Source organism: Choloepus didactylus, chromosome 5, assembly GCF_015220235.1.
Source record: "Choloepus didactylus isolate mChoDid1 chromosome 5, mChoDid1.pri, whole genome shotgun sequence".
In the NCBI taxonomy this organism is placed as follows: domain Eukaryota; kingdom Metazoa; phylum Chordata; class Mammalia; order Pilosa; family Megalonychidae; genus Choloepus; species Choloepus didactylus.
In genome coordinates, this window is record NC_051311.1 from 12,444,958 (window position 1) to 12,471,974 (window position 27,017).

General features: G+C 41.4%; 1 protein-coding gene across 5 annotated transcripts in view; it reads right to left on the reverse strand.

Moving 5' to 3' along the window:
• SVIL (supervillin) overlaps positions 1-27,017 on the reverse strand; it is a 225,636-nt gene that overhangs the window by 72,216 nt on the left and 126,403 nt on the right. For 3 of the 5 annotated variants that reach the window (XM_037837958.1, XM_037837955.1, XM_037837954.1), the window contains exons 1-6: positions 25,054-25,102; positions 17,409-17,466; positions 11,959-12,050; positions 4,959-5,016; positions 4,691-4,842; positions 989-1,664 (exon numbers count right to left, since the gene is read on the reverse strand). In XM_037837958.1, the coding sequence (XP_037693886.1) occupies positions 989-1,664; positions 4,691-4,842; positions 4,959-5,016; positions 11,959-12,050; positions 17,409-17,466; positions 25,054-25,087 (1,070 nt within the window). In that variant the 5' untranslated portion in view covers positions 25,088-25,102. Of the gene's footprint in view, positions 1-988; positions 1,665-4,690; positions 4,843-4,958; positions 5,017-11,958; positions 12,051-17,408; positions 17,467-25,053; positions 25,103-27,017 lie in introns of those variants that run through there. The other 2 variants (XM_037837957.1, XM_037837956.1) reach the window with 1 other exon arrangement.

Below are 27,017 nucleotides of genomic sequence, written 5' to 3' on the forward strand. Positions count from 1 at the left end.
AGGAAATAGGGAACCAACCCACCCTAAGTTATAATAGAGGCCAGAGGTTGCTTTCGGCCTGTATCCATAATGATTAGGCCCTCTCAGTGTCGCTCTTTTGTACACATTTATGTCAATGCATGGAAACAGATAATTAACAACTAAAATTATGGGAGTTTGAGGCTCTGAAATGTGTTTCTAGACCTGAACCTCTCATTAGGAGAAGAGACAATACAATCAAAAATGTAACGACTGTAGCATGAGCTCCTTTCCTTCTTGGTGGCTGAGTCTGCATGTCATCATGCTGTGGAAAGTTTTCTCAGGATGCCCTGCTCTATGTTCCTGAGCTAACACACAGCTCTCCCACCTCCAGCTCCGTTGCCCACGGGGTAGGCTGCTAACGCCCTCATTTGTGACGGCAACTCTCCTGACTCATATTTCAGCACCAGCTCTTTAGCGAACCTTCCTGAGCCTTCTTGAGCCATAACTGATACATTTTGCTAAGAGGAGAAGGAGTGGTGATTGCTGTGGAGTAATAAAAATAAATAACAAACAAGGGTTTTCTATGGGGATCACAAAGTATGTTTTTTGTCTTTTTTATTTTTTTACCTCCCCTCAGATGGAAATCAGACAACCATCCCTTTTTTACACCCATCTTTTACGCCCATTTGACTTTCTGAAACCTGAGCTTACTGGCACAAGCTAAAATGACATCTATAGTAGATTGTTAATTCAATTGAAATCCATCTTCATAGGCTGAACAATTGTAGTCTTTACAACGTAAATCTTATTTTTTTAAAAATGTCTGACATGGTGCATCAATTATTTCCCATCCCTTTTTCATGTAAATATATCTTAGGTGTGATGTGAAATGATTTGTGTTTCTATGCCCATAAATCAGAATTCTACACCTTGAATGGCTTCACAACATAAAGCAGGTGCCTCCTCAAGAACTCTTACAATTTCTTAATTCTTTAAAGCCATTCTTCGCACAAGACCACGGGCTTACCTGGCTCGAGTCTCTGTGTGTGATGGCGGGTCCCCCACAGAGGGGCTCGGCGAGGCCGGCTGCTTCAGGGAAGAGAGGGGTGCCCTGGGCATTTGCTTCGGAGACCTTGGCACTTCGCTGAACGAGGAGTCTCGGGCGGAGAACGAGAAGGACGAGGGACTCTCGGCTGCTGGAGGTGGGTCGTGGGCCTGCCTGGTGGCGCCCGGCTCTTGAGCTGGTCTTTGGGTCTCCACGGTCAGCAGTGCCTCCTTGTCGGAAACACCATCACTGCCACGGAAGGCGTAGCTCTTGGATTCACTTGCCCCGGGCCTGAGCCCCTGGGTCTCAGCCCTGGAGTACAGAGGACCCGAATCTTTGCCTGCATCTTCCTGCTTGTCGCTCTTCCCTCCCCTTTTCTCAACAACATCAGGATCCTTCCTGGACTTGGTATATCGAGAAAAATACTCGGAGTCTGCATCGGAATCCAGAGTCAACCCATACTTTTCTGCAAGTTGCCGTCTCCTTTCTGCCTTGTACCTCGCTATTCTTTCCGCTTTGGACTCAAGACCCTGGGTGTTCCTGGCTCCTGAGCCATAGGGTGAATCACCGTGGAGGCCGGGTGTTTCGGTGCAGAATTTAGAGCGCGTTTGCTTTTCTAAAGAAGAATCAGACACTTCTTCCTCTTCATTTGATCGGCCTGCAAGAAGATCACATGGATAATATGATAGATTTCAAATAAGGAAACACAATAACTAGTCTCTATACTGCACCCAGTGCAAACCTGGTTCTCAAGCTGTGAAAGGCCAATATTTCACATAAGCGTATTTAGCTAAAATGATTTTCCAGAAGTGCTGGACAAATTTGAGGCCTGCAGAGAAGTACGTGAAAGGCCAAAAATGTTCCACAGAAAGCACGGCCTAAACTCCAGCTCAGTCCTTCTCTCACCAGGCCTTGCTCAGTGTCCATTTGCCCTTATTTATTCCCTCTTTTTGAGTTTTATATTTCACACGTGCAGCCAGAGGACAAGTTTAGAGTCCTCTAGAAAAGATAACATATCAAACTGTTGTAATTTGACAAGTGACTGATTTCTGTCCCTCAGGATCCAATAGTAACATAACAATATGGCCCATATCAGTAGTCACCAGGTTTGTCTTTTTTTAGAGAAGTGGCTTTTTTTCCAATTGCAGTCCACAGACTTGAGGCAGAAAATGGCTAACATGAAAACATATGAAGGTAAAAACCAAATCACTAACAATCACACTATGCAGATAACTGCCAAACATTTTTAATATTCCTCCTAGTCATTTATATGATTGCTTTCTTCCTTTTTTCTGTACAAAATTTTTAAAGTTGTATATAATATTAAAGTTCCATATAGACTTCATAATACTCTATCCAACACTTCCCAAATAGCTGGGATTTAAGTTGTTTCTAACTTTTAATTAGTCTGATTTTCTGATTACTAGCATGATGGATAGACTTGTCAAGGTAGAACTGCTTTATCAAAGAGTAAATCATTTTAAGACACTTGCTAGACTGTCATAATAATTTCTCTATGGTCTGCATCTATTTACACTTGTATTTGCCATAAATGCTCCTTCACAAACACTGAGTATTCATGAAAGAATGTCTTTGCTGATTTTCATTTGATTATTTGTCATTTGGGTTTTCTTTTCTCTGCAATGCTTGCTCAAGTTTATTGTGCCTTATTGTTCTGACTCACAAGGTCATTTTTCTTGGTTTGTGTAAACTTTTTAATAAGAATATTAACCTTTGTTTTATTCATGATTATTTTCAATCTTATTTGTGTTTAATTTTACTGTGACATCCATAAAATTTTCTCTGAATACAGGCATTAATTGTTACTAGTCAAGTCAACTGATCTGGTCATTTGGGATTTCTCTGGCTGCTTCCATGCTTTGAAATCTTTTCCATCCATGTTTGAATTAAATAGCCACCTATATTTTCATGTTTTGAATTATTTTCTTAAAATTATGTAATTAATTAGAACTTATTTTTGTTTTTTGCATGAAGTGAGAATAGGACTATGTCCCATCTCCCATCCCACTGCTAATTAACTTTCCCAATACTATTTTATTAAATAATTCTTCCTTTTCTCAGTAATATATGATAAGTCCATTAACATATATTACATACATTAACAATTCATATGCACCAGGGCTCCTTTCTGGGCTGTCCGTTTTGATACTCTGATCTGCCTACTCTTGATTCTTCATGGATGTAATTTGAAAACTCCTAGTTATTTAGTGTTCCAGCCATAGAAGATTAGAAACCGCAAAGAAAAGCAAATTGATGGCATCACAAGGTGAGATCAAAGGCCCCTTCTGAGGAAGAAACTAGAAAATACAGGCTGTAGAAAAGCTCAGAGCCTCACAGTGAGGGACTAGGGGAGAAAACACCTAATCCTGAAGTCAAGTTGAATATTTGATGCCCACAAAATGACTCTGAGTAATCAAGGAAAAGTAACTCACTTTAGACATACAATTTAATGTGGAAGTAAATATGCAGTACATTTAAAATTACATGCAATTGAAAAGCTTAGACAGATGGTTTCATTGCATTCACAGGGAAAGTGAGAAACCTAATCACTCAAGGCTCCGCTTTTCCCGTAGCGCCCCCTGCTGGGAGCAGCTGCACCTGGGCATTCTGTCTACACCTGCTGTGGACCCGGGAGGCACAGAGCCCACTCATTTCTCTACCGAACAAACATTTACTGAGAATCTCAGGCAGCAGAACCTGTGCTGAGCCCTGAGCATGGGGAGTGACGAAGCCCTGTTTGCTCGGGAGGGGTTCCCAAGCCAGCGGGGAAATGAGGGGTCATCGATTACCCAACAACTTGCTGTGATACCAGACAATCACACCTGGAGGCAGGGCAGTAAGCAGCCATCCACAAAACAGGAGATGGAGGTTTTGTTGTTGATGTTTTTAGCAAAATATATGTATTTAATTAAAAAATGCTGTCAAGATAATGAACTTTTGTGGAATATCGCTGTGCTGGTTTGGATATATTATATCCCTCCAAAAGCCAGGTTTTAATCCAACTTGTGGAATATTTGGATTAAGTTGTTTCCATGGAGATGTGACTCACCCAACTGTAAGTGATAACTCCGACTGAATTATTTCCATGGAGGTGTGGCCCTGCCCATTCAGTGTGGCTCTTGATTAGCTTACTGGAGTCCTTTAAAAGAGCCATACAGGCCCAGATGCTCGCGGACGCGGACATTTAGAGATGCTTGACGATGCAGACAGAAGGACACTTAGCTAAGAGAGGAAGCCCAGAGTTTGCCCTGGGATATGCTAAGACAGGACCCCCAGGCGCTTAGAGAGAAACGTCCTGGGAGAAAGAACCAAGAATGCACAGGAGCTGAGGTCCTGGGAGAAAGAACCAAGAATGCACAGGAGCTGAGAGAGGAGCTGGAACACAACCCGGGATCAGCAGATGCCAGCCCTGTGTCTTCCCAGCTGACAGAGGTGTTCTGGATGCCATCGGCCATCCTTCAGTGAAAGTTTCATCTTGTTGATGCCTTAGAGTGGAGGCTTTTATGGCCTTAGAACTGCAAATTTGTAACTTAATAAATCCCCTTTATAAGAGCCAATCCATTTCTGGTTTTTGCACAACGGCAACATTAGCAAACCGGAACACTTGCCTTTTGCAATACCGCTGGATAAAAAGGCTGCCCTGTAACAAGCCAAGCTGCTCACCTATGTGGGGGCTGGACGGGTCCGTGGCCCGCAGGTATCTGGGTGTGTCCTCCTCCAGCAGGCGGTGGGTCACCAGCCCTGTGCAGCTCTGCAAGAGGATGGGCTGGGCATCATTTTCGATTCCCTCTAGGCGCCTGGCAATTCTTTCTTTTCTGTGCAATATACCAGAAAGGCATTTATGAGCACCGGAAACCACTTCTGAGGGAAAGCTGAATACTGCTTTGCTGCAACTCTTCTACTTCCTCATTACACACCATAAATAACTTACCTTTTCATTTCTAAGAATTCTTTCCTCTTTGGCTCAAAGATTTTTCTTAATTCTGCAACTGAAACATAACAAAACAAAAGAACAAAGAGAAAGTCCAATGTTGACTAGTCTTGTATTCCTCTTACTCATTTGTGCAGCACGTATGTATTTAACTCATATTTCTGGTCTTGGCTCCCACACAACAGGGAAACCCTGCCTGCTTACCTGGAGGCTGTCTTCTGGAAGGGGAGACGGATGCGACACTGCACACGTGCACATGCACACATAGCTTCATGTGCACACACAAGTAGAGACTGGTGCCGTGAGCCCCATATGCCCTCCAACAGGCTGCAACAGTGATGAGCTCACAGCTCCTGCTGGTTCCCCCTCTCATTTAATCTGCGAATATCTGATTGGGTCTTCATCGGCACTGAATGTGGCACACCTCGATTAGCTACAGTTTAGGGCCACACAGTTCCCAAGCCTCCCCACGCAGGCTTTCACCACAAGCAGAAGTTAACCTGTGTTTCCGGATGTGGGTAAATAATTACCCCAGTTCTCCTGGCAACACGGGATGGTGATAACAGATGTTTTGCTGAGGTTGGGGGGTTCTCACGTGACACAGACCACAAGGGTATGGCTGAGGTGGCCTTTCTGGGCAGGGAAGGAAGATGTCCCTTCTCGCCTCCTCCTCCCTGGTGTAAATTCATAAGGGCTTGTCTGAGTGGCTCCTGCTGAGGACCCAGGAAGAGGTGATGGAGGGGGTGGAGCCCTGGAAAGCCCCAGGCCAATGAAAGTTTGGAAAGTGTGAGTCAAAGAAGAAACTCCTGAAAGATTTCAAATGGAGTCGAGAGGTCACTCTGGTGGACATTCTTACACACTATATATATAACATTTTTAAGATTTTAATGTATAGGAATAGCTAGAAGTAAATACCTAAAATGACCAAACTCCAACCCAGTGGCCTTGAATCTTGAAGATGATTGTATAACAATATAGCTTACAAGGGGTGACAGTGTGATTGTGAAAACCTTGTGGATCACACTCCCTTTATCCAGTGTATGGATGGATGAGTAGAAAAACGAGGACAAAAACTAAATGAAAAATAGGGTGGGATGGGGGTGATGATTTGGGTATTCTTTTTAACTTTTATTTCTTGTTCTTATTCTGATTCTTTCTAGTGTAAGGAAAATGTTCAAAAACAAATTGGGGTGATGAATGCACAACTATATGATGGTACTGTGAACAGCTGATTGTACACCATGGATAATTACATGGCTATTTTTTTCTCAAAAAAAGAGAATACATTGTACACTGCCACAAATAACAAAAACCATGAAATATTGTTTTGGAAAAATAAAAAAAAAAAGAAGAAGAAAATCAAAGGAGGGGATATGAATCCATGGGATTTTCAACTGCTCCAATTTCCGTTTGTTTGTTTGTTTGTTTAAGTGATTAGTTTTAGCAGTGAGTCAAATAAAGACACACACACATGGTTTTGACATTGCTCTTTGTATTTCAGACATACAAGCCTTGTTTTATTGATTCATTTTCAATGATGGACACCTTAAATTTTTAGTGGAATTGGTTTTTGTTAAAGAAGCTGGCTTCAAAAAGCCTCTCTCTCGGTTGGTTCCCAGGAAGCTGAGTGGCAGCAGGCAGAGGTGTGCTCTCTCTCTAACGGTGACTGAGTTACTATTTAGAAGTCAAGAAGTCATTATAATGATGATGGCGCATCTGGCCACGGTGCCTTGACAGGAAATTTGGCTAATAATGGAGCCCCCAGTTAACAAATTAGCTCTAGTGAGATTACGGTGATAAAACTTTAACAACAGGTAGGACATATTTTGAAAATACTTTCTAGGATGATATAAACCAGTTTTAATTATTTAACCCCCAGGGAGGAGAATGGCACCAGAGTTTTCATAAGACCCTTCCAGAAGCTATTACAACCAAATTCAAAGGCTGTGGAAAGGTATGTCTCAAACCCGTGCCTCAAACCCACAATTAAGAGGGAGAAAAGAGTCTATCAACAGAGTCCTGTGTAGCATGTGGACACTCGCCTGACAAGCATCTTTCCTCCCCCAAATTTATGTCCCCAGGGAAAGTTAAAAATTACTCATTTATTTCACACAGAGCATCATGTAACTTCCATCGGAAAAAGTTAAGACCTACCTTTTCGGTTCTGAGTCTGTTAAATATCACTTTCATTTCCTTACATTTTTTTTAAATTTAATTTTTAAAATTTTCTATAGAACTTATGCAATACAACACATTTAAAAAAAAGAAGGAAAAGAAGATCCCAGCAGTACAATGGAAAACCTAAGCAACCAGTTGCTCCCTGCCACTCTTTCTCCCATATTCATATTCTAGAAGGGAAGATCAACTAAATGGGAGAATCTGCAAGCTGCCCACCCTGAAAGACCACTCTTTCCTCCGCCATGGCCACTGCTGTGTTTCATGAGGACTCAGGGAGATGGGGCAGGCTGGCGGGCAGAGAACTGGTGCATCACTGGAGCTGAACCCCAGGATGCCTGGGGCAGGGGCAGGAGCCTTCTACCACTCCGGTGCTCTCGGTCCCTTCCTGGGCAACCCTCTCCTGAAGGCCTGTCGTCCGGGGGCTCGCTCACTCCTGGCCGTGAGGAGGAAAGTCTCAGGGCAGCGTGTAACGCAGACTCGGGGAGCGCTGGCTCCAGACGAGGTCAGAGGTCGCCCACAGGGTCAGTGGCCTCTGGGGTGGAAATGTCTTTCTTGCGAGCCCTGCAGTGCAGGGTGTTGAGGACTCCCCCGTTCTCCTACTTAAGGCCAAAACACCCCCAGTACTGTGACACTAAAATGTCCTCACATGTTTCCAAAGCCCCTTTGTGATTTCAGCACAAAGATCTCAGACAGGCAGCCTGTCCCCAAGAGGATGCCAGTGACAGATGAAACTGCACTCGTTTCAGTCAAACCTAGATTGAAAAACAGCGCTCAAAAATAGTGCTCTCGGCAGCTAGTATCCATCAACACAGTTGGTGCTTGAACAGAAACCTTAGGACCCTTGCCAATCATTTTACTAAGGAATAAAATGAGGTCATAAATTAGATCATATTTTAAATGTATTAGGTGAACTTATTAATTTTTAATGATATTCTAGTGATTTTTTTTAAGGAAAAATTTTAAAGGTCTTCCAGCAAACAACTAATTATCCCTTAGTTTACTCTTTCTAACATATTTTTCAATTACCAAGATTTGCCTATGCAAATAGACATGAGATTATAGGGAAAAAAAATAACATCATGGACAAAAAGAAGTTATGGAGGGACTTCTTGAGTGTGGCTTCTATTCCCCATGTCCATCACTTAAATGTAAAATTAGTAAACAAACTTAACATAGTCACTTTTCATATATCTATTCCAGGGGAGAATGTTGCACAGAAAAAGAATGATATTTTATTGGAATTGCTGATGTGTGTGTACTTTTTCCTCCCTTTACAGTAAAAAGATTCCTAAGGGCTCTCACAGTCCTCATTAGACCCTCTGGTTGAATTTTGGTCAGGTTTATCATAAAATATCGAAAAAGGCTAATACTAAAAAATCATAGAAGATATCCTGGCTACGGAAATCTATGTTTTAATTCCATTGTCTCATTTATAGATACTACTAATGTTATCTTCTGACTGAGCACCTGAAATATAGTGTATTAGTGATAGTCTACAAAAGGTTTCTTTCCTTTTTCCAAAATTTAAAATTTTTATATAATTTCAGACTTTCAGGAAGGCTAAAAGATACCCTTCATAATATACTAACAATTTACTACACCTGGTTTAATCCTTTTTTCTCTTTATATATGTGTGTCTGTACACAAAAATGGTTCAGAGACATACTCTTTTTTCTAAACTATTTAAGAGTAAGTTACAGCATAATGCCCCTTTACCTCCGAATACTTCAGTGTGTATTTCCTAAAATCAAGGAACAGGAATGTTTTTAAAAATCAGATTCAACATCCATAATTCAATGGACTGTATGCTGTGTCATTATGCATATAATTCACAGATGGCTCAGGTTATGGTGATGCTAGTTATCTAATAACCCAGACATAAACAAGCACAGATGGCCCAATTTTCATGTGAATAAGAATTTTTCTACTTTGCTTCCAAAGACATTAAGACTCATATTAAATTATCCCCATATAGCTGCTCTCTTAGCATGTTCTTGTTTGAGTAATTCTGAATGGTTCTTCCATGGCAATCTAGAGCTGAAGACTGTTTCTTTAGTTATTTCTGATGGGAGGTGGTTGATTGTTTTCCAAGAAAGGCAATTTAAGAAGAATCTGACATCAGGGCTATAACACTTTATGAAGTTATTTTACTGCCTAGTATACTTTGTAATATGAATATTAAAACCAATATTTAGGATAATTTGGTCTTCTAGGCAGTTTTTTCAACTAGCTTGGAAAAACAAAGCATTTTTAGTAAAGATGTTGAGTTAAGTCCTCCAAACTTGAGTACAGTAGAAACTTCCAAAGAAACATAAGGGTCAAGGGTCTGGCTAAGAATACCCTTTTCCCCTCCTGCACTGACAGCCTGAGGGTGCAAACCAGAGAGCCCAAGAGTTTGAAAGTTGATGTTACTTCCCACAGGAGAAATGTGCTTTAACTTCTACTCTTGGGTGGGAGCCACTAAATAAAGGAAAGCAGCTTATGAAATAAGTAATTACAAACCTAGAGGAATAAAGGGAGGGGGCAATGGCTAAGGTGCATGAGGTTTGTTTTGGGGGTAATGATAATGTTCCAAAATTAATTGTGCTGATGGACACCCAACTCTGTGAATATACCAAAGACCATTGAATTGTACGCTTTAAATGGGTGAATTGTACGGTATATGCATTATCTCTCAATAAAACTGCTTTAAAAGAAAGGAGGGTAATGTATTTGGTCTACTTCATAATTCCTAAATGCAAAATCTATTTTAATAGTATAACTTTACATAGGTAAAGGTATTTAATCCCTTGATAACCTGTTTTTGATACACAGTTGAAGGAAGACCCTTAGAAAAAAAATCATTGATCATTTTACTGCTCAATTTTATGGGTGCAAGAATCCTTCACTAAATGAACAGAAAGAAACTTCGGCTAAATTAAGAACAAACATAAGACTACAATTAAAACACAGTTATGAGCAATTCCTATTTTTAACATTATATTGTCGGAAGCTGAGGGAATCATTAACACATCTGCTAAGATGGAGATACATTTAAAGTAAATGTATCATATATAAGGTTATGATATATTTACATTTAAAGGTTATGATACATTTACATTTATATTTAAAGGTTTAAGGTTATGATACATTTTCTAATATTAACTAGATTTTTCTAATAACCAACTAAAAAATGATACATTTTCTAGTAACCAGATTTGGTTACTAAACTTCTGTGTTTTTAAATTTTGTTATATATGGAGTTACAAGTTGTTGACCTTAAGGATTGTTTTTAATTTTTCTGATCCTAACATGTCCATGGTGCTACGCATTTTAAACACCGCCCCCCCACACACACAAAAAAAAATGACAACAGCAAGGAGTGTAAAAGGAACAAGAGGGAGACTTCATATTGGTAGAAACAATTTTTGCTATATAGAACTCTGCCTAATCAGTCAACTTTTCTAAGCTCTGCTAAAATCAATTTGATCGTCTTAAATTTTAAACACTTAGGTTTGACTCAGATCAAGTTGAGTTTTGCTGTATTTTACAGGGTTTAGAAATTGGAAGGACCCTTGCATTTCACACTTGGCCCTGCACCCATAAGTGGAGGAGCCCTCGACAGCGTCTCTGCCCTTGAACACTCGGCCGTATGACCTTTCCTTGGACACACATGAGAGGAGCTTGAAATCACAACATAGTTCACTGCATTTCCAGGTATCATAAATTATTAGAATTTTCTTTCTCATATGAAGTCTCACATATTTCTTATAATTCTACATATTATTTTAATTTTGGCCTCTGGAGCAACACAGAGTAAGTCTACATTTCAGTTGATGGGTTTCTAAGTCCTTGAAGATCATAAAATGTCCCTGTTTAACTTTTCTGGACTAGGCCTAACTCCTCAGCTCTTTGAAATTCTATCCTCACGATTTATGTCTAGGCATATCATCCATTCAGCTCCTCAGGATGTACACTAATTTGTCAGTGGACTTTTAAAGTGGGTTTAGTTTCTATTAAAAGAGTGTTTTCTTCTGGTCTAGTTTCTTTTGGGCTTGATCTCATTCTTTTCTTTCAGAGTAGGAAAAAAAATCTGATCGCCCAGCAAATGTTTCTTCTAAAAATAAGGGTTATACAGCTCCTTATGAATAAGACCTAAACGATCATTTCCTGTGCTAGTGTTGCCGTTGTGAAAACAAAGATCAGTCCTTGTTGATGTAGTCATCACTTCATAGTTAAAACTAGGGGTAGTCAGGTTATGTTGAATGCAAATGTTTTACTGCACGTGCACCCATACGAATGAAAATATGAATTCACCAACATTTATGAGTGCCTACTTGGGAAAGAAGAAAGATGATTAAGATGTAGCCTGCACTGGGGATCTTTAGCCCAGTGAGAGAGCTAAAAATATTAAATATAAATGTCATAAAACTGGGAAGCAGTTTTCTAGGGAAACTCCAGGAACGTAGAGTAAGTGGGTGTGTGTAGACAGTGAGGAAACTGGGGAGATGAGCAAGACTAATTGCTCTTTGGAGATGTTTAAAAGAGGGAAGGAAAGAGAGCAGATAAGGCTGGCCCTACATTCCTTCTCTCACCCTCCCTGCCAAGCCTGCAGTGAAAACTTGAGGATGTTTAGAATCAAAGGGAAAGAGAAAGTAGAAAGATGAGGAATAAAAATGCAATGAGATATTTTAATTGAGGCCAGGCTAATTCTTGGATGAGGTAGGAAAGGACACAAAGCAAGTTCAGGTTAGTGAGAGAGAGAGAGCTCTCCTGAAAGAAAACCAGATAACACATACTTATATGCCCTGGACACTTGTTAACAAATTAGAACAAGTCTTACCTTTAGGAAGTGCAGCTAAAAGCTTAACATCAATTTCTCTTTTGCTGTTAGCAAGTTGTTCTTTATCTTCAAGTGAAAACTCTCTCTGAAAGCTAAAAATTATTCTGTTAGTAACATTTTTAAAGTCAATTTAAATCAAGATACATACTATTAAGCGGAAAATGCAGAACATAAAAATTTAACTGTGCTACAGTTATGTGCAGTTAAATATGTGCATGTAGATCATAAGTAAAAGGTTTTATTTTGTGGAGTTAACTGGAGACCTTTTTCATTTATTTCTATTTCAGTCAATGTCATGCTATTGTTTGTGCCATTAAATAATTAAATCAGAACAGGCAGGTGGCTGTTAGGGGATGGAAGCACTGAATTTGGAGCCATATGTCAAGGTTCAGACTGACAATCTACCCTGGACCCACCAAGTGCTGTGTGGGCTTATATTAATCACTTAACCTCTCTGTGATACAATTTCTTCACCAAAAAACAAAACAAAACAAAACAAAAAAAAACACAAACACAAACAAAACAAAACAAAAAACAAAACAAAAAAAACAATACAGCAACTAGTCCAGGTGATCTACACATTTCCCACCAGGGTTAAAATTATATTAAAGTGACAAACATTTTCAACCAACCAATGTATCAAGGTATAGTGAATAGTCCTGAAAAGCTCATAAAAAGCATCTTGGAAAAGAGCAAACAAAAAGGGGGAATACAAGTTGCTGAGTGCTTATTATGTACTTGTTCCCTGTGCCAAGCATACCCAGGAGTGATCTTAAGCATCTTCACAAGACCCTTATCAGGTTACCAGGTATAGACTCTCACATGGCGTGCTGGAATGACTGACAACTGGTTTCCCCGTGCCACCCCCATCAGACCACCTTGCTTTGCAGTACTTGCCGGTGGTGTAAATACTGCCGCCCTGGCCGAGTCCAAGCTACCCCTGGGAGGTCCCTAACTGCAGGCTGGGGAAGAAGCACACCCCAACTCCATGACCAGGCAAGGGGCAAGCCTGCTCCAGCCCTCACTGAGCCATATCATCCTCTGATTACAGATTAAGAATTGGAGATGAGGGTCCAATTTAGCTGCCACTCTAGCACTTGGCTCTGTGGCTCCCAACTGTCCGCACACCCCACGGTCTTCAAAGGGAATTGGGCCTGGAGTTGGACAGTGCAGACATCCCTGCTGCCTCCCAGAAGAAAACAAAACCAGGGAAAACAGGAGCCTAATATTCTCCAATAACACCACTGGTTGAAAAAGTGTTTAGTGCAAAGCTCGTCTTCTCCAGATACTGGTTCCACATCTGAGTCTCCTCCATGGAGGGGTCTATGTCCAGGAGCAGAAAAAGACACTGAGGAAGTTCTGTGAGTACCATCTCAGTGGTACACGTAATAATCTATATTCCTCACATAAATCAAATTGGACGAAACTCCCGTACATTCCACCTTCCCAGAACCAGCCTAATCCGAAAACTTAATTATTGCTTAAAAATATGGTAAAGCATATATTCATAAATACAAAAGCCAGGTATTCACTCTACTTAAGAAAAAGTCTTGAAAATATTTAGTCCTTATAAACCTCTTTACAAACCACTAAGGTTAAGAAACTGCCTGATTAGATGCTCGGCCGAACTCTTACAAGGTGGGCTGACGAGTCATCATCCCAACCTCCCCTGGACCCAGATGCATTTATTTCCTTGAAATATGATACAAATGGTGTCAGCATCAATACAAACTACAGCCTTTTCAGCTGGTCAGAAACCAACATAAAACCAAACACCACCACGGAAAGCTCTCCTACTTCTTAACATGGTTTCTTGTGAATGCCTCCCTGAATTCCTGGCTTCCCGAGCTCCTCCCCTCCTGTCCTAGTTCTGCTCCTGGCCCGGGTCTTGGGGTGACTGTCCTTTCCCCAGGGCAGACCCCCGACCGTCTGCCTGCCACAGCCAGCCCTGGGCCGGATCACGCCCCTGTGTTATTCTCTCACACGTTGACCTGTTATGTTCCCCTTTGTTGCATATATTACAAGCGGCATTACAGAATTATTTTGAATGATTTTTAAAAAAATTGTCTGTGTCTCTGGCTAGAGATTTATGAGAGTGGGGCCATGTCTGCTAGGTCCAAGCTGTACATCTAAGGTCTACCTTACAATAGTCATTGCCTACTGTTCAACAACTGTGGTTAATGATCACATAAATGAGAACTACAAAATACCACAGTGTGTACTAAATTTCACCTTAAAGTATTTTATATATATACTTACACACTGTTAGTGTGGTAGCTAAGAACAACTATCACTATAAAGATTGAGAGTAATTTGAAGGGCCTAAATTCAATCACCATCAGGGATAAGCATCTGCTCTTGCATTCATCTCTAGAATAGTATGTCATTGGGAGAGCAAATTTCCTCTTCATCTCTGCTCACCTTATGTTCATGTATGAAAACATTAATACAGTTGCATGTGTCTATAAAAAGCTTTTTTCAAAAGCTATATCTTCAAGGTAAAATTTTATTATGGCATGGCTGTCTTTACATGTGTACTTTTCCATTCCCTCTCTCCTCTATTCATGCTAAATAACTGATAACTTCCCCAATGGTGAAGAAAAGGTCATGAGGAATCAGACAGTGAGGGAGGAAAGAGCAAGTAGCTAGAGCTGGAAGGTGTGGTCCTGGCTCGAGTGTTGCAAAAGCTGTGGCTGAGGCAAGAGCTCTCATATCAGTACGAGAAATCAGGTTTTAAAAAAATCATGTCTCTTCCATGGAGTTTCTAACCAGCAGGAATATGCATGCAAGAGTACGTGTGTAGGACGGAGTTCTGGATCATTCATGAGTGGGCATACTGATTGTCTAATGGCTGATCAAACACCTAACAAATACCTCAAAGAGCTCCTGCCCTGGCTGATTCCAAGTAGGAATCAACTCCACTTTCCCTGGTTGGAGTCAGAGTCTCCAGAGAAGCATGACTGGTAGAGAGTCTATTTCTGGCTCACAGCCCCACTATCACACACCTCTCCCTGCTCACAACACACCCAGCTCACACCATTCCTAGCTCACACCACACTCAGCTCACACCATTCCTAGCTCATACCACACCCAGCTCACACCATTCCTAGCTCACACCACTCTCAGCTCACACCATTCCTAGCTCACACCGTACCCAGCTCACACCATTCCCAGATCACACCACTCCTAATTTGCACCCACTACCAGCTCACACTGTTCCCAGCTCTCACTGCTCACAGCTCTCACTGCTCACAGCTCTCACCACTCCCAGCTCACATAACTCCCAGCTTGCACCATTCCTAGCTCACACAGCTCCCAGCATGCACTGTTTCCAGCTCACACCACTCTTCATCCGCACCACTCCCAGATCACACCACACCCAGTTCACACCATTCCCAGCTCACACTGCTCCCAGCTCGTACCACACCCAGCCACATCACACCCAGCTCACACCACTCCCAGCTCACTCTGCTCTTAACTCATATCGTTCCTAACCCCAAAGCTTCTGGACACTGCTCTTCCTCATCGGTCATTCAATCCATGACCAGGGGTCAGCAGGTGGCCCCATCTTGCAGGGACAACTTTTGAAGTCCCACACGTTATGAGCCTATATTTCAACCTGAAACCATCTCTCCATATATAACTAAAGTAAGCATTACAGACTTCATTATTTTAAACATAATTTTGAAACATACTAATATTAGGAAATACCAACCACATTTCTTATCCAACTACTGTCATCTCCTCTGAAAGAACACCCACTCTTGATGGCTCATTTTTTTTCAGATCTCTGCCTCCTCCTCCTGCTCCAATAATCTAAGAGACTGCTCTTTGCTTCCAGGATAATTTTTTTTTAATGTGCCCCATTAACCTACTTAAATGCTCAGCAATGGCAACAAGGGGAAATTTTTTAAAGTACGAGTGGGATATATTGTTGTTCTTACCTCTTCTCTTTTACAAAATGCAGGATCTATTATTATAGTAACTATTAATCCCTCACTGGGTGCAAGGCTCCCCAACATTCTCGCCGATTTTCCACTGAAGTTTAAATCATGAGATACAGGAGATGAACACCCATTTCCTCACACTGACTCAATTTCTTGTGAGGTGGCAGGTCCTTGAATCTCTAGCCTATATCAGACTCAGTACATGATTTTAATAGGCATGAAGTGAAACACCCATGACTTTAGAATAGTTTATGCCTCCTGGGTCTCTCCCCACTGATGGCTCTGCCCTTCGTGTTCCCTGCTTTTCCTTTCCTTTCCTTCCTTCGTCTTACACACTCATTAGCTCTACTGCAGTTAAACCAACCTGCTGGGGACTTATTAGGAAATGAGCCTCAGAGTCTATTAAAAATATGGCAAACTGAGAAATGCAGGAGCTGTGTCAAGCATCTTTCATGAGTCGAAGACGACCTCATGGGTGACCCTGGATGACCACCATTCCACTTTACCTCATGCTAAGACCGAGGATGGAGCCCACCAAGTCTCTACCTACACACTGGGCCCACAAGATCAGCAGAGCTAGGCTTGGCCTGAGAGGACAGTGCTTGGACAACTGTTTATTCTGAAATGCAAAGCCCTTATTTAGTAAAGAAGCAAGGTCATGATGCATTAGGAACAGGGGCAGCTGGGTGGAATGGGGGCTCGAGCAGGGTGGAGGTCCTCGTAACATGATGGAATTAAGGTTGCCATCCATGCCTGAGCATGCAGGGACTGGTCACTCTGCCTCCACTTGAAAATCTCGGACTATTCGTGGTATCTGTTAGATATATCCAATAAGCAGCACTGAGATAGAGCTATTTTGCTTGGCATGGTCTTCCATTTCTATATTACCTTATATCAATAATGAAGGACCACAGAGCTTTAGTATTTTAGCTAAGTCAAAATTAACTCCATAATATCCTGCAGCTAAGGGAATTAGAAGTACAAAAAGGTTAAGAGAGAGATGGTAAGGAATCAAAAACTCACATGGACAGATGGATGGATGATGGATGAATGGATGGAAGAAGGGAGGAAGCGAGGGGGAGTATGAAGGTAGGATAGAGGAAAGAAGGGAGGGAGGACAAGAGCAAGGTCAAGGCCAAACCCTTTCTAAAAAAATAAAAAACTCCCTTACTTGATGGACAAGTTGCAAAAGGAAGCTCTATGCTTAAAGGAAGACATGGAAACAAAAGAGGATAGCCCTTTATAAATTTGCAAATACAAGAGACACCAACATCTTGTTCTCCAAACAGTTCCCATGAAGAGCATTCATTGCAAAAAAAAATCTTTACTGGTTGAATGTAACTGTTAAGTCAGCTTGCTTCAGATATTTTAATAAATCAAACTCTGAGGATGGAAACATACTGCCAAACACTTAAACTCATGGATTAGGAATTTAAGAGAATCATTTTTAAAGCTATTACAAATCTTCAAAACTCAAGATTCCTTGAACAAAGGGCACTTTACCTTGGAACTTTTCTTTGACATGGGAATCCAAAGAAGCTTAAATTTCTCTTGTTGAAATCTAAGGGAAAAGAAATAATGTAACATTGATTTAGCTACACAATAAGTTTAAAAAAAAAAACAAGCTGCAATGGGGAAAAAATTCTTCAAAGTCTCATTGACAAGTAACTTAAGAAAAAGTCTACAAAAATGACACCTTCTGAGAATCAAATTCCACATATAAATTTTACATAGGCAAATTTTGTTTGTTTTTTCCCTCCTGAAGAGTAGCTAACATACTCCATGAGTAAAAAACAATTGTGACATAGTCCAATGTTATCATTAAATTTATTAGGGGAACAAGAATAACTAAAAGCAATTAAACACTAGATAACATAGCTATATACTTAGGAAAAAACAGAGAAAATAATCAAATAATTTTGGCCAAGGTAACCAGAAATGTTGAAAATGATCACCTTGAGATGCCTATTAAAAACGTGGGTTGGGTGGATGGAGAGTACCTCACAAGCCAAGTAGTAACAACACATGAAATTAATCACATTTATTTTTGAAGATGAGCTATATATTATACAAAGACAGCTGGTAACAATTCCATACAGGCAAAACATATCCCAGGTGAACGGGTTAATCAAAACCAGGCACAGGCAAAATTTATAAGCAGCCTAAAGGCAATTAATATGTTTTACAGTTTTTGGCACAGTAACGGTTTGTCCACTAAGAAAACCGCAAGTAGACCACTTACAGAAACTTCTTCCTCTAAGGAAGTGCCTTTTATTATTTCATATTTGAGGGCAGAAGCCTGTAGAAAAAAAGGTTCAAAATATACCAGATGCTGACACTTCATTATCTATCAAAATGTATCCTCAATCCCGGTATTTGGAAATCTTGGTAACTAGAGAAATGCAATAAAATGAAAGGTATAATGCTAATTAAACAGCTAGGCTTTCTCCTAATTATACAAGTATCTTGTATATTTAAAGAAAGAGAACTCACAGTTCAAAAAGCTATCAAATATTACAGAAGAAAATCCCTGAATCTGAAGCCCAGATTATTCAAATCGCTTCCAAATAGCGCATTTGGGAAAGGAACTACTTATGGTATATAATGGCTGATTTTGTAACTTTGGCATTTCATTTTTGTTCATCTGGTGAACTGAATATGGTATATCACTTCAGTAGTTAAACTGAAAGCACATATTTTCCTCTGTGCTCAAAAAGAAGCTAAAAAGACAATAATTTGTTTCAAACTGTCCCGCATGAAGATTTAATAAAAGGACAAAACACTCAACACTGTCTACTGGCAATGATTTAGTTTATATAGCATTTTGTTGAGAAAAATACTTGAGCTAGCATGCAGCACACCCAGAACTTGATCCAAAGTCTGGGCATTCCAGCATAATTTGCAATTTTTCCTACTTAAAAGGCTTTAGTGGTTGAGCAATATCGTTAACTTTCAAGAGGGAAAAGAAAGTTCATATTTTCAGCAGCCACTAGATAAGCTAATTTATAAACTCAATTACATATTTAACGTGTCCTTTGAGAAAACAGTATAGCTAACTGGGCACAGGAAAATACCCGGTAAAATGTAAGACCCACAGCATCCACAAAAGTGCATTTTATATCTCTCTCTTGCCTTACCTTGTTTCTCAGAGAACCTGAAAGCCCCCAGGTAGCTGGAGATCCCCGGGCTTCCGAGCATGGCTGCACACAGAGGGGTCCAGATATGGAGCCTGCACCCCGGCTAATTCTCAGCCAGCAGCGGCCTGAGGCCTGTCATGCAAAACTGGGTTGAGGTTTGTCACAGCGCAGGGCTGAGCTACTGGGCACGTGCATGTCTTCAGAGTCTAGTAAGTGCAATGCAAAAGGCTACAGACTGGAATGGCTCAAATCCGTAATCAGATTACAAACAGAAATTAGGCTTGGGTGGCTGAAACAGAAGGTTTCCAGGGATGGGGCACTTATGACATTACCATGTCAAAGCCAGGGCCAAATCACAGCCTGGTTCCACTAAGTAGACCGACAATGCTGAGACCTAACCATCACCAGGGGGTTAAAACCAACTCCTTTCCCTAAAAACTAAGTGCCAGAGACTCTGGAGGTACGTGGAGAAGGGAAGTGGCCTGCCAGGCTGCTCCAGGTGGGCTCTGGCTAATGGCCTCAAGCAAAGTGTTTTACCTAACAGGGAGCCAAATACCCAGACCTGAGATTTATGAAAAGCATATGAGTCAAACTGTGGGAAAAGAAAAGGCAGGTATTACTGGAGGTTCAAAAATGCTAATTTGAGACAGAAGCAGTTGGTGAAGTGCATCCGATTAGACAGCCCCCTGTTTATTTTCACCTGCACCAGGTACCTGATAAGCCCAAGCAGTGATGCTGCAATGCCAAGAACAATCTGTAATTGTTGCAGACTGGCAATTTTGCAGCTAAAAAGTACGCTAAAGGGAACCTAAGGAAATGGTCTCGTTTGTAAGATAAGGAAACAGAGGGTGAGAGAGGTCACTGGTTCCTGGGTAGAGAACTGGTTAGCGATGGAGCCTCATTTTGGGCAGGTGGGATCAAGACCACGTCTCACCAGGGGCAGGGCCATGAGTATGCCCATCTCTGGGGCTTCAGTACTGAACACTGTGCCTGGGGCTGCGCAGGTTCTCAGTGAGTGTTTGTTGACTGACCCTACGAAATAATGGAATCATCTTTTCTAAAAGCTGGAGCTGGTATTAGAAAAAGATTGCATTGATATGATCTCATGCTTTCAAATCAGTGCGATTTACATTGTTTTCCAAAATACAAATGTAAGTTGAATATAAAGTTATATTTTATGCCAAGTTAATTAAGGCACATAAACATAAACGATACTCCAAACCTGATTACTACCCTGGTTAGTAGCTTTTGGCATTTTTCTTACACTGCTGCTTACTTAGATGCCTACAAACCTAGGGCAAATAGGGCAGTTAAAAGAGCCCAGCAAGGAATAACCTAAGGACTGTGGATAATCATAATGGGTATTTTAAGGTAAGGTAAAGCCTAATTAGGAACAAAAAGGAAAAAAGGAGGTGACTGTTGGAAGAAGAGGGATGAGAAGAAAAAGTGGAAGGGACCGATTCTAGAAATCAATAGTTAGATGTGATGAAATAATCTTAATGTTTATAAATAATCATTCATCTAGGACTTAGTTTATAAAACACAGTATCACTTGCTTCACAGTATCACTGTTTACAGTCTTGAAACTTTTCATACAGAATACTCAATTATAATTGTCCTAAAAGAATCTAAATGTTTCTTTTGAATTATTAAGGGATAAGCCTCATTTAAATTTTTAAAATCAAATTCTAGTACAGAATAAAAAGAATTCAGATATTCCCTTTAAGTTGGTAATGGGATCTTACTAGAATTACTTGTCTCATCCATCAATTGTGATGCAAAGCCAACATTTAAATATGGCATATTGTTGAAAAGAGAAAGCTCGTAATTCTCCTCAAAACTCTGGATATAAAATTTAATCTCCGTACTTAAGTATCCCAACCACAGGAAGCCAAATAAGACCGTGAAGAAATCTACACTTCACATCAGTAGTAGAAAATATCCATGAAATTTTTTCATTTACTCTCCAATAATTACAATAAATAATGATTATTTTTGTTATTTTAGGCTGGCTCATTCACACAGGGGAACTACAAAATAAATAGGCAAATATTTCTTTACCTAATTCTAAAAGCTAACATATTTTATTTATCTGTAGAGGAAATTCTAAGTTGTGCTTACGATTTTCTTAAATTTCAGGGAGAAGAGGTCTTATTTTCAAACTGTAATGATCCTGTATTCCCTCCCCAACAAGCTCACCCAGCCACCAGCTCAGCACAAAGAAAGAAGATGCACAAAATTCTCTGCCACTGTGTCCACTTAGGACTGCAAATCTTTTTCATTTTCAAAGCAGTATGGGGCTGGTGGCTGGAGATGATCTTGGATGACCAAGAAGGACCTACTGAAAATGGGTCATTGTGATGCTGACACCCCAAAGTGGGGCCACTGGGAAAACTGGATCAGACCTTGGTAAATCCAGAACTTTGGACACTGGCAACGTGGAGCTGGTCACATGTGAGACGTATAGCTATGGTGACATCCCCCAGGACAACTTCCATAGTCCTGATTGGCCTGGTCACAAAACAACAGGGGCCACTGCTGTGAACTTGTCCTGAGGCCACAGGGTCTCCCAGCCTATGGCTCACGTTGGCTTATTGATAAAGGCCAAATCAGGGGGATAGCCTGGCCCAAAAGGAGAGGTCAAGTCAGCCACTGGTTGCTCACATGATTTCTGGGTCTAGTTTTGGTTCCATAGATGCTCTTCAAAATCAGAACTGACCCCAGACATGAGTGGCTAGAACATATTTAAGGCCTTCAGGCAAAAGTCTGGTGAGGGAATGGGGTGGTGCATTGAACTCACGTACTTCTCTCAAAAACCTGAGTGAGATCCCATTACTGTCCCCAAGTGCAGATCAGAAAACTATCTAGATAAATACTCGGGCCTTGATTGACTAATTTAAATATATCTTTAAGGGCATAGAGTACCTGTGCATGTTGACAAAACCACCAGTCATTTGGCAGCAAAAATAAACCAAAGGTGAGGCCACGATTAAAAGAGGCGGCACGTGGGAGCTCTCCAAGAAGCACAGTGCAGTGTGGGGTCCGTGCATGGAGCTACATGTGGAAAAGAGATACAGGTAGCTGGAACATTCCCGCTGGGGCCCGTATAAGGTCACTTTCTTGCCCCCAACCTACAGGAAACTGAGCCGAAATTTAAACGGAGGTATCTGGCAGTGAGAAATGACGGACATAACCCCAGTCTGAATGCAGATTGTTTGCGAGTTGTTGATGCACTTCTCAAATTAAAAAGGGGCCCAGAAATGATTTCAAGGAAATATGCCATGGCTGGACTGAAATTCCAAAGTGAAGGATATATTTTTACAGCCCAATAAAGGAGTATTTTGTGTGCCAGAAACAGAAGTAAATGGCATTCTCATTTTCTTTGGTGGATTTTATTTACATAGATAAACCCCTAATCTGTGGCAAAATTGCCTGACTTGAGGTTATTGTACCAGTGGGAAACCCATGGAGGCCTTTTCCTTGCCTTTTATCACACACTGGTTATCCAGGAATTCCAGATTCCTGCCCTCAGGGCATTTCCCCTCCTGGGTGGACCATGAGGTGCTTGTGGATTTTGGTTTGTGGTACTACCTTGGTCAAGCCTGCAAATAAAACTTTGCCTTGCATCACTGTATAAAGTAATTTAAAACAGTCCAAGCATGTGGAGATGAAAAGGCAAAGTACTTTCAACAATCAGAAATATTACAACCCACAGCTACTTCTTTATCAGATGGGTTGAAAGAGCTGTACCAGTCTTGCTTTGTTTAAAGATTCTTTTTTTAAAGGAAAGGCTTATTGTAACCCCTCAGAGACTTATTTCTGTCTTTAAAATGAGTGTTCAAATGAGCAATGTTAACATTGAAAGTGAAAATTATCTCATCTCTAATCATTTTAAGTTTTGGCCTATTTTGAATCTTTAATGATTCTTGGGGGGAAAAACCCAGGTACCTCAGAGGAAGAGAGGATGGTCAACACTTTCTCAGAGCAAGAAAAAAGGACAAAGGTGAATTCCACTTAGTGTTTAAAATGCACACTGAAGGTGAAGCACAAAACCGTCACAAAATGCATGTGTGTGCCAGCGGGGACGCCGGGCCCCGATTCCACGCTTCCTGCATTTGCCTGCCAATCCCGCCAGGTATCGGCAAGTACCAAGGAGGTGTCTGACCTATTCAAAGCACCAAAGGACAAGAGGTTCTTAAAACAATGATTTGATGCATGAATATAAGCTTAGGCTTTTCCTGTATAAAATCTACAGCTGTTCACTAGAACACTGTAAGCTGCAGGATGCTGGGGCTCGAGCTGCGGGGGCCACCGAGAGCTCCTGGCCCAGGGCTCTCCTCTCACAGAGAAGGCACTGCTGTGCAAAGAGGGTGAGCGGTCTGACCCTGTGACAATTGCCCCCGGAGGTTGGAGGCGGCTTCTGCCAACTCCAATAATTCATTACTCGTGAGCTGATGGTTTTCCCATGAACCAAGAGCAAGGAAACACTGACTCATCAGATATGAGAATTTTTTATGAGTCTAAAAATCCAGATGGCAGACAAGTAAATACATAAAATGACTGCTGATACCTGGCAGATCATAGCTGTTCTAGAGTTACATTTCAATGATTTGAAGGAAAGAGCTCGAATAAATGCATTTCTGGGTCTCCTTGTACTAAGGAGAGATTCTTAGTAAAAGCAATGGCAATCTCAGAAAAAATAATCAGTAAGAAAATCCAAGAAAAGCTCCATAATCTGCCGTTTCCCATTTCTCCAAATGTTTTCCATCAGGTTACAATGAACTGGTACCCAAGACCTAACTATCAGAACAAGATCCCCAAACATTTGCCGATCGGTGGGGGATGGAGGGAGGAGAGTATTAGCGCATGTGACCCATTCATGATGACTTTTTCCTTCATTCTCTTAATTCATCCCCGTAATAAGCACTCAGAAAGCAGATTCTGAGCTCACAAAGGATCTGACATGGAAAGGTTATGACAAAGAAATGGAAAACGTATTCTGCTCTGCCTGTTGAAAGGACTAACACTATGTTGACACTTACAAGTAGGTTTAACATCTCACATAAGGCCTATAAGATGGAACTTGGAACTTCGGTGTACCTCAGAATCTTCCTGTTAAAAAGAAGGCCCCACAGCCCAGATGATTACAATATGCTCCAAAGTTTGAAAACCATGAGTACAAGCCATTCACGATATTAAGTCCAGGAGGAAGCAGGAAAACAAAATAATCAAATACGGGGAGCATGGCGAAGGCAGGTTTTGCAGAGAATGTGACTGATGACTGACGAGCTTAGGAAAAAGTCACGGCAACGAGCAAATGGAGACGGGAGGCTGGATGTGCCAGGAAGGGGGGAACCAGGCATGGAAGCTGGGATAAGAACCAGGCTTCAGGAGGGAAGGAGGGATGGGATCAGACTGAGCTTCTCAGAAGTGGGGAAGGAGGCACTGGAGAGCCTCCAGAACGAGATCAGACTGATGAGGGAGAAAAATGGGGACCATCCCTGAAGCCTGAGCAGAAAAAGGAATTCTGAGTTCCCTTCACACCCTGACACCAAGCTGAAATATGTGCTGCTGCGTGGCCCTTGGGTAGAGAGAAAATGCCATTCAGCACCTTAGGTGTACTGCCCCGTGGATCGCATAAAATATGCTCTGTGTGCCTCTTACCATCTCAAGCTCTGAACTGGGAGCCCACATGGTGAAATGCAAGTGCTTATGAAAGCCAGCTCATTAATGCGATTCCTCTGTGGGTCAAAACCGGGCCATGGTTAGCAGCAGAGCTGTCTGCTCTCGGTCTCCAGAGATGACAAACAAACCCTCACATCACGGGCCACTTAAAGCCAGTGGAACAGCGACTGCCCAGATGTAAAGTCCAGGGAAATCTAATTGAGAGCAGGATGTAACCTAATAGGCTGATATTTTCTGTTTTCTGCATCACGAGTAGTTAGATGCTCAGCCAGCTCCCTGGATGTGATGTGCAAAGGACACACTGCAAAGAATTTACTCCTACCCACCTCTGCCACACGCCTTGCCTAGTTCCTGCAACATCTGTGCCCTCCGGCGCCAGGACCCGCCCCCCTTCTTTCCACATGGGATTCGCTGGGCAGCCACGAGGGGTCAGGCACTGGTTGGTGAGCTGCTGAGTAACCGACAGTTAGTTCCTGCCCTCCAGGAGGTCAGTCTAGACGAGGAATCACCCTAATGCATCAAAGACAAAGTTTTGTACAAAGGTGTCAAGGATCGTAGCCATCTTCCTCTCCACTGACCCTTGGGGCGTTTTCCTACTCTTTGAGCCGATTAAGTATATATATCTGTCTTCCCGTGTACGGAAAATTCTTCCTGGGTGTAATGAGAGACAGTTTTCTAGAACTTCAGAACAATCGAGACCACAGAATAATGACGAACATCACTGCAGATGACTGCAAGGACTTATTCCTAAAAGAAAGCATCTGGCTCTTCCTTCCTCTTCTAAACTTCAAAACACTGTGCCCCACGAAATGAAGTATTTTAACTGTGATGACACACATGAAATGATTATGTAAACTGCAGTGTTCCAGACAGATGTGAACTGTATTATTTTTTACATTCATACTGATTTGGAGTAAAATATTTATGACTGGTCCTTTAGAGTTATTTGCTTATCGAAGTAAATAAGGAATAAATATTAAACACAATAAAACAGTGTACTCCATTTGAGACTGCGATCATGTAATTTTTCTCCTCCACAAAAGGCAAAACATTCTTTAAATTCCCCCCCCACCCCTCAAAACACACACACACACAAACAGCAATTGTCCCTCAAAGTCAAATAACCCTTTATCATTAAAGCTATATTTTTTACACTAAATTTTTTATTTAAAGATAAGTATAGATTCAGGGAGTCGCAAAGGCACAGAGGGGTCCCCTGGATCCTTCGCTCAGTTTCTGTCAATGGTCACGCCTTATCAAATTAGAATACAATATTAAAGTCAGTACCTGCATGCTGGCACCACGTGTGTCTAGTTCTATGCCATTTTACCATATGTTCATTCATGGAACCAGTACCACAAGCACGATAAAGAACTACTCTGTCCCCACCAAGGCCCCCCTTTGTGCCACCCCTTGTGTCCCACCTTTCAACCTCCTCACTACCCCAACCCCTGGATGTCAGTCATCTGTTTTCTCTCTTTATCATTTTTGTCATTATGAGAATGTTATATAAATGAAATCGTTCCAATTCCTTTTTTATTGTGTATATACAGTACTTTAAAATCAAATCAGAAAACTCAACTGCCCACCTGCTAGCACTGTACCTGCCTCCTTCAGTATACTCGGCACGTTAGCATTTCAAGCAATGGCCTTGGAATTTACCATGCAGCAGACTTTTGTGGCTTCTCATACTGGGGGCCAGTGTTTAGGTTCTGACAGGAAGCCACATCCCATCTTCTGCCATCTCAGTGTTGCATAAAGAAAATACACCCACGACAGAGAACTCTCTGCCCCGTTTCAGACTGGACATGTTTAATTTTTTCCTCCTTAAACTTTGAAGTCAATAGTTTTTTCTTCCAGGGCCAAGAACCTTTGCATGGAGGTTAAGGAGTCTTATGAAGTCCTACAGGAGCTCGGCACCAGGCTAATGTTTCCCTTTTGTGCAGGTCAAAGTTTCATGTGTTAACAAGTAACTCAGAAAATCCTGGCCCAGGCCTCGGGGAGTGGGTTGGTGAAGTCACGGAGAGATGTTAGCAGACATTTAAAACAGCAAAACCAAACAAAAAAAATTTTTTTGTTATTTCTTAAACAAGAGGGGAAAAGTGAATGTGCTCTTTCCTCTGAATGACAGGAAGACAGCGAGTCAATGGAAAGAAGGTAAAAAGGGAAAGGATTTGTGGCCCGAGCGGATGTAAGCCAGCGGCTCCTCAGATGCAGCTCCCGACTGGGGTAAACGTCCACACGTATATTTTTAATCCAACTCCTGCAGTAGGAACCTGTCCCTGATCTC